This window comes from Eschscholzia californica, unplaced genomic scaffold (assembly GCF_041429995.1).
Source record: "Eschscholzia californica isolate CP2 unplaced genomic scaffold, dmEscCali1.0.p SCAF_4, whole genome shotgun sequence".
Taxonomy (NCBI): domain Eukaryota; kingdom Viridiplantae; phylum Streptophyta; class Magnoliopsida; order Ranunculales; family Papaveraceae; genus Eschscholzia; species Eschscholzia californica.
Window position 1 is genome coordinate 22,209,529 of NW_028238461.1, and position 13,041 is coordinate 22,222,569.

The window sequence follows — 13,041 nt, forward strand, 5'->3', positions numbered from 1 at the left end:
ATCTTTCAACAAAAAAAAGATGTATTGTTCGTATATGTCGGGCATTTGTTTTGATCGGTGAAAGTTTGATTGAAAATTGAAGTGCAAAAATAAACACAGGCCTCATTCAATTTGTAACTCAGGAAGTCAACCATTGTGTTGGTGTAACCCTAAAATATATATATTTATATAATATACATATATATATATATATATATAGTATATAATTTGGAAAGGACCATATAAGAGTCAACATAAATGGTCAAAAAGATTGTTGGCCAAAACTTAAATAAGAAATAAAAACATTTAAATCCGAACAAGATTAATAATTGAGGATACACTTGTATATACAAATACCTTTATTTAAGAGTCCAGACAAAATGGCGCCAAATTTTAAGGAAAAATAAAAAGTAAAACGATTGATTAAAATATTTATACACAGCTCATCAAAATTTGTCCTCTCTATATTATAATTGGGTTTAATTCTCAAAGGACCCCCATTATGTGATCAACTCTGCCATTTTGATCTTTGAATGTCCAATTTGTGTTTTTGGCTCCTTTTCCTTTACTAAGTGTTTTTTCAAGATTACATCATTAAAAATGTGCTCATAATTGCCATGAGATTGTACGTGAGAATAGCCATAGCAACTACGAATATAATGCTAGATCATCTTCAATCATTGTCAACTGAATTTGAGTTGGTTGACCATAAACTAATTAAACATGGTATTAGATCTGGAAATACTCGTGATAGGTTTAAAAGTACACGTGTTTCACGTCACCCGAAAGAAAAACACGTGTTAAGCTTAAAAAACTTCACACGTGAAGGGACGTGTGAGAATAGTGATTTAGAGATACTATCGTAAATACTATTATTTATACCTCAGATAACACATTATCTAAAAGTTAGATTTATACCTCCACCCAGTACCGATCTTCTAACATCTGACTTTTTGGTGTGGATTTATTACCGCGGAACAATGTCCCAAGTTCTTAACTTACCATTGAATGGGAAGAAAGAGTTTACAAGATCTTTCTTTTTTTTTTCCTCTCATCTCTTCCATGAGGACATCCAACAATGTTAGAGGTTTAAAGATGAACTTAACGTTTTACTACAAAATTATAAGTTAAGGAGGGCAAAAAAGGTGGGTTGAACAGTCTAGGATTCTAAAAAGACTAAAATGGTGAATCGGTCACATCTGGGAGGTCTTTATGAATTTTCCAAATTCTTTTTTTTTTTTCTTATGTAAAGCACTTCATTGTTTATAAAGGGTAGGCGGTAGGAGGTAGCTAAAGTTTTGGCTATATAAAGGAACTCTAAGTGGATTGCTTTGAGTTCATTATACACCAAAACAAAAACCAAAGCCAGAGCCAGATACAAAGCCAAATCAAAATCCAAACTCAAATAACAAAGTTAAAGAGAAAGGAATGAAGACTTCTATTTCCTTCTTCAAGACTAGAACTACTAATCTTCTAGTACTAATTATCATGGTTTCCTTGATCATCAGTTTCCCTTCACAGACTACTGGAAGGTACTACTATGAATTCACTCCGCCTCCTCCGCTGTCTCGTACTTCTTTCGCCTCTTTGCTACCACAATCACAACCAAATTCACCAGAACTACCATCCAAGAGATCATACTACTACTTCTCATATCCCCCTCCTCATGAGTAGTAACCACAATATCATTGAGAGACAATAATGGGAATGGTAAGCTTAATTGTTATTGTAAATAATTGTTGTGGCCAGGTTTGTCTTCCTCCTCTTCCACCAAAGGGTGTTAGCGTCGAGTTTAGGTTTTCAAACTTCATAGAAAGCTCCTTGTACTTGTCGTAGAAGTACTTTCGCCTAATAGTTCATGTGGTATATTTGCAAGATTACACCAACTAACACATATACTTTCATCAAGCCTTTATTTCGTATCTGTATAAATACAAATCTATAATATTTAGTGCGAAGAAATGATAAATGTACAAAAGATCTTGACTCAATTTGTGACATGTTGACTCATTCGGGTAAAATAATTGTCTTGATCATAGTTAAGTTTTGAATTTTTTTGTCTTTCAATGAAAATGAGTCAGCATGTCATAAATTAAGTCAAAATCCTATGGGAACATGTCACATCTTAAGAACAATAACAATTGGTGTTTCTTTGTGTGGTTTTGATGTAGCGTGCAGGATCTAGCTGGGGTCTATCAAGCAAGATGCCGTGGGAGAATCAAATAATAAGTTATAGTGTTTTGTATGGTTTCCTTCTATTGTACGTCATTTGTAAGAAAGATTGTTAAAACTCCTATGAACCATGTCAGCATATAGTTGTTGTTATCAGATTTGAGGTCCTTTGAGATATTTGTTAATGAGAAAAACATGTTTGAAAACTATTGATTAGATGAAATAATTGAGACAAAAAGGACAATAACGGTCATATTTTGCGCTTTGACTAAAATAAAAACAGCATATAAAAAAGATATGATGGGTTTTTTAACAAGAAAAATGAGAGATTTTCATGAAAGAGAATAGTGTAGAAGAAACTTGAAGCAGATAGAGATCTAGTATGCTTAATGTGTTTAAGGTGAGAACTAACACTTAATATCTAGTTTATTGTTGTGTTTTGTTTATGGAATTGTGTATTGAATGAGCACGTTGATGAGGATCTTTTGAGTTATTTCGAATGTGTTGGTGTATCTATACCTTCTAATCTTTAACAAAAACTAGGGGTTGGGGAGGAGGGTAAATCTGATTATAATCCTGGTGTATCAGAAAATTAACGTGTCATAAGACAATGGTTGAAATTAGGACATGTACAGTGATTTTTGACCTAATAACATGCATATTTGTGCTATAGTTTGCAAAAATCTTGTCGACCAAAAGACTGCATTCTTTAGAACCGCTCTACACATGTATTTTCGGGTCATGCATATTTATTTCATATCTGTATGAATATGATATTTAGTGCGAGGGAAATGCTAAATGTACAAAAGATCTTGATTCAATTTGTGATATGTTGACTCATTCGGGTAAAATAATGGTCATAATCATAGTTAAGCTTTGAATTCTTTTGCCTTTCGGTGAAAGTGAGTCAACATGTCATAACTTAAGTCAAAATTCTTTGTGCACATAGCACTTCTTAAAGAACAAAGGAGCCACTAAACAATTCGTATTTTTTTTTTGTGGTTTTGATGTAGCATGCAGGATCTAGCTGGGGTCCATCAAGCAAGTTGCGTGGGAAAATCAAATAATAAGTTACAGTGTTTTTAATGATTTCCTTCTTTTGTACGTCATTTTGTAAGAAAGATTGTCAAAACTCCTATGGGCCATGTGCCCATGTCACCATATAGTTGTTGTTATCGGATTTGATGTCCTTTGAGATGTTTGTTAATGAGCAAAGCATGTTTGAAAACTATGGACGAGGTGAATTTATTGAGACAAACACGACAATAACTGTTGTATTTTGGGCTTAGACTAATATTCCAGGTTCGACGCTACTTTGTCCATCTAATAGATTCAAGAGTTTAAATTAATTATTTCTCAGAATTTCAAGTCTAAAATAAAACTGACATATAAACAAAAAATTTGGTGGACTTTTTTAGAAAAAGAAAATTTTATGGACAGAGAAAGAAAAAGAAAAAAATGTCGAAGAAACTTGAAGAAGGAAAAGATTTAGTATGTTTACGTGTTTAAGATAAGGACTAACATTTAATATCTAGTTTATTAGTGTGTTGGTTTATGATATTGTGTAGTCTTAGGAAAACTTTATTGAACAAAAGATCGTTGATGAGAGTCTTTTGAGTTATTTCGATTGTATTGGTGTATTTGTACCTTCTAATCTCTAACAAAAATGGGGTTGGGGAGGAGGGTGAATCTGATTATAATCCTGATGTATCAGAAAATTAACCTGTCATAAAGACAGTGCTTGAAATTAGGACTTGTACAATGATTTTTTACCTAATAACATGCATATTTGTGCTATAGTTTGCAAAAATCTTGTCGAGCAAAAGACTGCATTCTTTAGAACCGCTCTACACGCGTATTTTTTCGTAGCATGCGTACTTTTTCTTATCACATATAATCACTCGTGTCCAGCTGCGGAATCAAACATATACCTCTTATTTCTCCATCTCCTACTTATTCAACTTCTTCATCTTGGCCATTTAATCTTCATCCAAATAAACTCCTAAAGATGCAGCTAGAGCGATTTCAGCGAAATTTTGAGTCTGCATTGTTGAATCTCAAACGATTAAAGCCAATTTCAAACACCAACGTCATTCAAAATAGAGGTTAAACGTTTATTTGGTACACCAGTATATGTTCTTCTTTCTCAACTAGATCTAGAAGAAAAAAATATACCCACAATCACTAGCAGAGCATCTCCGATATATGAAATAGTCATAGTTTGAGAGTCGGATTATTTAAGAAGTTTCTGTCTTTTTTCAAGCTTTGGGTTATGACTGCCAGATTCAAAGAGAGAGGGGAAGATTTCAAGATAGATGGAACCATAAGAGATGAGAAAACGTTTAGAGTTTGGAAGATTTGAATTACAACATTTAGAGCTTGGAAGATTTTTCACCTGCCAACTATGTAGGCACTTTATAGAAAATACTTTTGTCACAACTCACCCATGTGGTTAGTGCGCTAACCACTTAATTGATATTCGACAGAAAAATCAAACAACAAGAATCAAGCACAGACATGTTATAATTGATAATAGATATTATTACGAAAAAAAAGGGTTGAAGACCACTTTCTTGCTTCTCCTAAAAAGTCTATGTTATCATGGTGCTATCTTTCATATGGATTGGAAGCCTGAAAAACTAATCGATCTTTCTGACACAAGAAATTTTGGCCGAGAGAGTTTTCACCGATTTTCCCTATTTAATGGAGTGATGGGATTAACCCTAACTCACCCCAATGTCAATCTACCACTACCATCAGTCATCACATAAAAATTAGTATTTCTCTTGGCTATACTTATTTTGAACATCGTTCGCTTTCCAATAACACAAAAGAAAAATCAGAACAAAAACATCTTGAACTATACTGCAAATTTGAATGAAAGCATTTCATTAATTTGAAATACATAACAATCTCATGTACAATTCAAACAAGAAAGACTGATGCACACCTGATAAGTCCTCAGAGATATCTGCTGTTTGCTGCTTCCGTTTTTCCGGAATTTTATACCCAATTCACTTCATAGTGAAAATACTGATCCTTGCTCTTTACAGAACCCGATTTCCCGCAAACAGTCTGAAGAGAGTTATAACCTTGTTCGTGAAGTTTCAGAATCTCAATCTGCAACTTCCGTGTTGAAAATGAAACTTGGAAATACTGTAGTGATGTCCCTGCACGAAGATGAAGACATGAAGTAAAATAGTGTAGAAGATTTATCTGAACATCAAAATGAAAGAGAGTAGGGGAGGAACCACTAGTTCGGCTAACTCGTGCTGTAGCCAATATAAATCAGACCCCTCAAGTGCTAAATTATAAACGTTGAGGGAGAAAATTGATCCATATGAAGTTCTATGAAACATATCCATGAAGCGAGTAACGTACGATAAATAAGGAAGAGTCATGTTCTTCAAAAGTGTCGGGTGTTTAAGAACAAATGATTTCCAGTCTTCCTTGTTAAGTTTACCATCCATGTCCGCATCAGCGTCTGAAAATGTCTGCACATAAAACAAAAGAAAATAGAAGTATAAATAACCTTCTAAGAAATGATCCAGATAACACTAACTTCGAGCACTTGCCTTATCGAGGATAGCCTCAAGAAGATCATCGGACAGATTCATGTCTGACTCCATCAAGATTGCAATTATCATCTGCTTAACCTGTAAGCAGAAGGTTATTCTCAAATGTTACTACTTGTTTACGTTAAGTAAACAACACTACTACATTAATTCCAAAATTGACCGCCTAGGATCATCCTAGCTATATCAACTACCAAGTTGACCATCTAACATGCCCTTTGTCATCATCAATTCATAGAGATCTGTCTCGGCAAGCACGAACATGGGGACATGGTTCAGGTTGATAAATAGACGTGACACTTACGACCATGATGATTCAATATAAGCAAGAAGTAGTTAGACAATTTATATTAGTGCCAAGAACACGACAACATCAACCATATTTAAGCCAGATGATGATGTCGCCGAATCAAACCTTGGATGAAATCCAAATTCAGGAGCATTGGAATAAAAAAAACTCAAATACAAACTTTGGCAGTTTTGAACACAATTCAACAATCGATCTCCAGTGTCCTTCACATATTAATATTATTTACAGTTACTCCAGTGTATAGTGCATTCAAAATATAAACTGAAAAACCAGAAACAGTTTTTCATCCAGAATTTCAGTGAAACCAGATGATTAGAATTAGAACGTACGCAAGATACTTACTTCTTCCCGCTCGATGAATCCAGTTTGTCTCAAATCATACAGCCTAAATGCAACTGCAACGAATCCAAAGAATACAAAGGGAAGAAAGGGCTTAGTTAAATAAGATGGTAAGAAATGAGAAGAAAAACAGGAAACAATTAAGCTCTGTCCTGTCCCGTACAATCAATTTTTTCCTCCACCGGAGCACGAGGATGAAAGACACTGAGTGCATGAACAAATTCCTCAAATTCAATCACGCCATTTTTCTTTTCATCAAATAGATCAAAAACCTGTATACCGAAAGGGAAGGTTTAATCATGGTTCAAAAATTTAACAGATGAAACAAGATAATATGCAAAAATTATGAGAATAGCAAACACAAAACTTGGAATTAAGTACCAGAATAATAAAAACTAGATTTCCTACTCGGGAAGTACCCACACTAATATAAATATAAATTAAGACAAAGAACAAACAGTTATCTGTTTTTTTTTTCAAAATCAAGAAGCATGGGCCTCTTAGAAGCATGGATTCCTCTGCGCAGACAAGCATTCTACTTGCTAGCTTATACAATGTGCACACAATTCTTCTAATTGAGAAGACAAAGAGAGGTCCAAAACTATCATGAGGATCTTGCGCCAATATTCATCATTTCGTTAGAATAGTTTGCTTTCAGCTAACTCTCTCTTACAAGGAGAATGTTATAATATAAAAAAATGAATTTTCAACATACAAAAAAGAATGCATAGGGATGTATCCACATAATGATATCTGAGATTCGGGTTCCCCATACCCTTGACACTAAAAGATGTTCTTCTGTTTTTGTTACATTCATCGATCGACTACCTTGTCCTGAAAATGTGAAAATGCAAACAAGTGACACTAGAGTCATGATTTCCATTAAAAACGTTCTCAAGTTTCATTATGAAAACCTATAAACTATTGACCTATCAATAACTATACTGAGTCCTTCCATATTTCATTCTACAAAAGTTAACACAGTACAAGCATCTATATTTAATCTGACTTTGTAATACTGTTCATATGCATAGCGTTTTCCATGATAAAGAATAGCATATGAATCCAAAGTGTTAAGATAATAAACGTGCAATTAGTTTGCCTTCATTTCAGTAATTATATATACAAAAAAAATAATATCGTCATATGAAATATTATGCTCATTCTAATGCGATTACCCTATCAAGAAAAAGATTCTCGCCTGATTGGGTCTTGAATAATGCCAGCTGAAGTTCTTCCTGCAAAAATGGATATACAAGTGATTAAGTTAAGTGAAAAATAAGTATGTGGTGACGATAATTTCACACCAAGAAATAAATACACAAACACCAAATACTACAGGAAATCAACTCCACTAAGGAAATTATATGTGATCTTGATGAAAGAGTTTTCTTTTGTTTTGTTTGGGTTTGATGAGTTATAAGTAGCTAGTAATGAAATGAATTAGTCAAAAGCCACGGAACAGACTTGATATAATGCAAGATCCTTGCTCATACCTCATTTGAACAAGATAGAATCATAGAAGTATGTCAACAGTGAACATCGCTAACTTTACGTTCCACACATGCTATTGAACTTCCTCTCACTTCTCTTGCCAGAAACCAATAAGTGGTCTCAAGAAGCAATCTCTACTCTAAAAGAAATGTTAACAAAATCTATTTTATGGGATTGAGGAATTGATATTTGTGTTGCTGTCGGTTTGTCGAGTATATCAATACGTATCAACATAATTCTCTCTCCTTGTCTGACTTCTTTAGTTCTTTTCAAAGCTAATTTATGCTTCAGCCACAACGATGACCGTACTCGGACATATCAAGAAAAGAGAAATATATTCAAATACTCAAAAGGATTCCAAGTTGTCTAACCTTCAAACATCTAACATGGAAGAAAGCAAAATACAACAATTTACACTCCTTCACACTAGATATCCCTACTTCTCTATTTACACACACACACACTCCTTCAGACTAGAAATGGATAAAAGAATTCACCTTCTCGGATAATGGGTATTCCAATAACAATCCTTAACCAAAACATTTGTACTCAATATTCAAATCTTCAATGAAAACAAAATATGTGAGAATAGTCCCAGGTGGGAGAAGGATGATCTAGTAACCAATAATATACTGTCTAGGTCTTCTCCACTCATAGCCAATTGGTTTTGAGTTGGATGACCGCAAACTTCAAAAATACCTAAATCTACCAAAAAAAAATAAATCATTTGTTCTCAAAATTTAGTTAAAGATTTATCACCTTGTGGATTAAGCCGTCATCAATAATTGAACAACTCAATTTCTTGAAAAGCTCATACAAAGCCTCAACTTCATTTACAGTAACTGAAATAAAACCCCATGCTCAAGTAATGAGATCTAACAAAAAAAAACCCTAAAGTTTTAACCAAAAAGAAGAAGAAGAAGAAGAAGAAAGCACTAACATCGAGTTTCATCAGCAAGACGATTAACATCTTTGTATGTAGGAGGAATTTTTCTAGGGTTATAATCGAAACAATCTGTTATAGCTAATATCAATACTTCCATTAACGCAATGAAAGGTATGAATGCCGCACATAATCTCTCACCTAATGTTAATGTACTTGATCTCTGTTTAATTTCATAAACAAAATGGAAAAATTAAATAAACCACAAAAATCATTAATTTGATTAAAGCAAGTAATTTAACAAAAATCAAAGTATTCAAATTTTCTGGTTTTATGACTTACACTGCTGTTGTTTGGTTCCATGATCTAATCTGCAACCATTCTCTCTCTTGTTTCTCTCTCTCTCTATATCTTTATCACTCTCTGTCCAATCAAACTGAATTATTGAAGCTTTTAATTACAGGTCAGTTGGTGTATTTATTGAGGAATTGATGTCTATAAGCGCACCAAAATTACTCTTGGCTAGCCCGACCGACTGGGGCAGTCCGGGGGAACTCAGAGAGTCAGACTGGGAGGCTTGAATAGGACGGACTCAGGGCAGTCCGAGTGCTCTCAGACTGCCTAGTCATTGGGTCTCGAAATGTTGAGGGTCCACGGAGAGTGAAGGCAGTCTTGAGCAAAAAAGACAGGGCGCCTTTAGAGGCACCTTTGCCTTAATTTTGCCAAAAAAAATTCTTCTTAGTCAATAAATATTTGAATCAGAGACATTTTTATTTTTTAGTCCAAAAATTGACTTAATCAAACATTGCCCCTAATCTTCATCTTCTTTTTCCTTCTCTCTCTCTCTATCTCTCCTACTGTTCTCTCTCTCCCATTGTCTCGCACCATCTCTCTCTATTGCTCCCACTATCTATGTCTCTCGATCTCACTGTTTCTCTCTCAATCTCTCACTATTTCTCTCTCAGTCTCTCACTATTTCTCTCTCAATATCGCATTGTTTCTCAATCAATCTCTCATTGTTTCTATCCCTCTCTCACACAGACACCGCTTCGGCAAAGGACAGTGTTCTCTTTGTCGGAACCTGACATCAAGGAGGGTTTATGGTGAAACCTGACATCGAGAATTTCGTGGCCACGAAACATTTTGTGCCCATGTCCATTACGTGGCCACAAAACATTTCGTGGGCACGAACTCTGTGATTTCCACAGAGAGATCTAAACAGATCGAGAGAGAGAGAGAGAAAAAGGGAGAGAGATTGCGATAACGAGAGATAAAGACTGTGAGAGAGATATAGATAGTGAGAGAGAGAGAGATATATATATGTCTACAACGAGAAAAATAATGAGAGTGATCTACAATGAAAGAGAGAGAGAGAGAGAGAATAAGAAAGAAAGATCTAGAGTGAGAACTACAGAGAGATAGTCAGTGAGAGCGAGAAAGAGATGGAGAGAAAATGAAGCAACAAGAGAGATAGAGAGGGTAACAATGAGTTAGAGAGGTAAGAGAAGAGGTGGCAATGGTGGTCGGAATGGTGATGACTGAAATGGTGGTGGTGGGAAGATGTTGTGTCGAAGGTGATAAAGAGGATGAAGATTAGGGAGCAATGTTTGATCAAATGAGTTTTTGGATTAAAATCAAATATGCCCCCAAGAATATACGAAAAAAACATGGGTTCCCTAGAGAATTTATTCTCGGGAGATTATTCTTTATTCCCCAACGCCGGGACTTTATTAAATTGGGGAGTTATATGAGTTTTAGGCTAGTAGTTCTGTTGCATTTTATGTCAGTAGTTTAATCGGACTTCAATTGTGTGTGACGTTCATTTTAACCCAAAGTTAAATTTTATGCAACTTTCCAATTTTACCTTATCTACTATTTGACTTTAATTTGTTTTGTCAGTTAACGTTTCTTTAGTTTATTGTGTTTTATCTTTCTTTTTTTTTCTCTATCCTCCCTTTCAATCTTATTGACCTTCTACTGGCGACACACACTCCCTTTTTTCTCTCTCCACTACCACCAACCACCCCTATCTTCACCTCTTTTCGTATTTTTATTTCTCTTTAAGCCCTTTAAGAAAAGGCAGAACTTCAACACAAAAATTTCATTTGCATCTCCAAACCCTAACACACCAATAACTTACCACCACAACAACCACCAATAACCACTCGTCACAAACACCATCATAACATAAAGTGTCACTTAGGTTATTACATTAGTGGTGGAAGTTAACATTGATGATGTTCCACAAATAAAGAAGTTTGATATTCAAGAAATTTCAATAATGGAGGAGGTTGACATTCATAAATCTAACTACCATGAATTATTAGACTCACATAACAATTTTACAAGTTCGATAGGAAGCCTCGGCTAAGAGTTCAAGGGGTCAGATTAGAGTTTCTTATTATAAGTTTAATGAGTTGGCCTATTTAACAAGGCTCAACCTTGGTCAGAGCAGAACTCCTTCTTCAAAGGTCCTGATAGTCAAAGCAGAGTTCCTTGCTCAAGTAGACAAGTCAGGTTATCAGTTAAGAGTCCACAAACAAGAGTAAATTAAGAAAACATTACAACGTGAGAAACATAAATAAAACAGAGCAAAAACAAAAAATGAAGGGCATGAATAAAGCTCCTTTATTCATCATTAAGATTCCATTACAAAAGAAATTATAAGCAAATCGGCAAAGTTAAAAGAAGGGCAGAGCTTTATTACAGAATAAATTTATGAGCACGAAGAAAAGAAAGAGAGAAAGAATGCAATGAAAATCCATTCATGGAAGAAAGAAAATCGGGAAAGATCCCATCAGGAGCCCTTGGAGGACCCATGACTTAATCGAAACATCATACTGATGAAGATCTTCGCCAGGGAACCTTACAACGATAAAAGATCGTCTTCCAAAACCAGCTTCAAATCCTCCAAATCCTGCGAATATATGTCTCATGATAATCGAAAAAGGCAATTCCACAAAGCACTGTAGACAACGATCAAAGTTCATGAGACGTATGAAAAGGGCTACACCAAAAGAATTTCGAGAAATGAGAAATGGTTTCCACGAGAATGAAGGAAAAACAGTCTGAGTGTATTAGGGTAATGATTCCTATAGTGGAAGCCCGAACTTAGTGAAATAATTGATTCATTGGGAAGGTACATGTTTGAGCATGCGCATTAAGTACAGATCTATCCTGAGACAAATCTTTAATTGAAAAATACATAACTCGATATGTCATAATATGTATAGACACATAAGAGCAAAAAATCTTTTTTACGAAAAATAGCTCCAAGTGTCGTTTGGCAAGGAAAAGGTCTGCTCCGAGAGAGCAAGCTGACATTCCGGCCTCCTAATATAAAGTTGATCTTAGAGGCGATAGAAACCCGAATGATGTCAAGAGAAAACCCATTAGATAGCTGATGACTACGAAAGGTCTGCCCTTAAGAGAATCAGAAACAAAGAAGCAGAGCAATCACTCTTGCTCTGCCAAAGGTATGACTTACGTCATTTACAAGAATTTGATAATGTGAATGTTTTATGACAAACAATGAAAGGTAGATGAGTATTGAGTTCTTTAAATTCTTAGTACGTATCTCTGCATTCTACTACGGAGTAGAGAGGACTCGTGTTGGGCCAAATATTGGTCAGCTTTGAAAAATGACTTGGGCAGCAAGTACTAAAACCCCCAATAGGCACGACCTATACCTCGATAGAACCAACAAAAGGGTGGAGCTGAAAGAGCTTTGTCACCTAAGAACTAGAAGGGGTGGTCGATACGAGTCTCTTAGGCACCTTAAACTTTGTAATGACTTAAAGGTCACCACAAAAGTAAGCCTGTCAATGGATATCTGAATATTTCACATCCGGTCCGCATCGAATTTTGAAAAAATATTCGAAATTTCGGATATCTGCTTATCGGATACGGATACACTAATATTCAATCCGATAAATATCTGTATCCGTTAAGTAATATAAAAAATAATAAAAATTTAAATTTATTCATAATAATAATATATAAAATGTATGGTTGAGATTTATTATGGGAAATATTTGAAATTTTGTTAAAGTTTCTGATATCGGATATTATCCGATATCCGTTAATATTATCGGTTTCGGATTCAGATATTGACTTATAATATCTGTCGGATAATTATCGGATACGGATATTCGGGTAGCTTATCGGATTCGGATATGGATATGCCTATATCCGATCCGACAAGCTACCACTTACAGGCCTGCACAAGAGTGGATTTGAGTCAACCGTATAACTTGAGACCTGAAATGGGATGTCTGTAGAAGTGAGCT

At 35.0% G+C, this 13,041-nt stretch overlaps 1 protein-coding gene and 1 long non-coding RNA gene across 4 annotated transcripts; one reads left to right on the forward strand and one right to left on the reverse strand.

Moving 5' to 3' along the window:
* Nucleotides 1-1,253: 1,253 nt before the first annotated feature.
* Nucleotides 1,254-3,379, forward strand: LOC147543673 (uncharacterized). Its single transcript, XR_015223285.1, has 3 exons — nucleotides 1,254-1,689; nucleotides 2,151-2,551; nucleotides 3,165-3,379. It is a non-coding gene; the product is annotated as an uncharacterized LOC147543673 (long non-coding RNA).
* A 1,644-nt stretch (nucleotides 3,380-5,023) lies between these two features.
* Nucleotides 5,024-9,222, reverse strand: CBL10 (calcineurin B-like protein 10). Of its 3 annotated transcripts, XM_086633855.1 has the most exons (10): nucleotides 9,095-9,205; nucleotides 8,810-8,975; nucleotides 8,629-8,711; nucleotides 7,577-7,613; nucleotides 7,151-7,209; nucleotides 6,539-6,647; nucleotides 6,379-6,431; nucleotides 5,727-5,807; nucleotides 5,533-5,645; nucleotides 5,024-5,321 (listed from the first exon to the last, which is right to left on the reverse strand). In XM_086633855.1, exons 1-10 carry the CDS (start codon nucleotides 9,113-9,115, stop codon nucleotides 5,267-5,269), a joined length of 777 nt encoding a protein of 258 aa, XP_086489981.1. In that variant the 5' UTR covers nucleotides 9,116-9,205; the 3' UTR covers nucleotides 5,024-5,266. The 3 variants fall into 3 exon arrangements, with proteins under 3 accessions (XP_086489981.1, XP_086489982.1, XP_086489983.1); XM_086633856.1 differs by lacking the exon at nucleotides 7,151-7,209 and having other exon boundaries at nucleotides 7,554-7,613; nucleotides 9,095-9,222; XM_086633857.1 differs by lacking the exons at nucleotides 7,151-7,209; nucleotides 8,629-8,711; nucleotides 8,810-8,975 and having other exon boundaries at nucleotides 7,554-7,613; nucleotides 9,095-9,204.
* Between the last annotated feature and the right edge of the window lie 3,819 nt (nucleotides 9,223-13,041).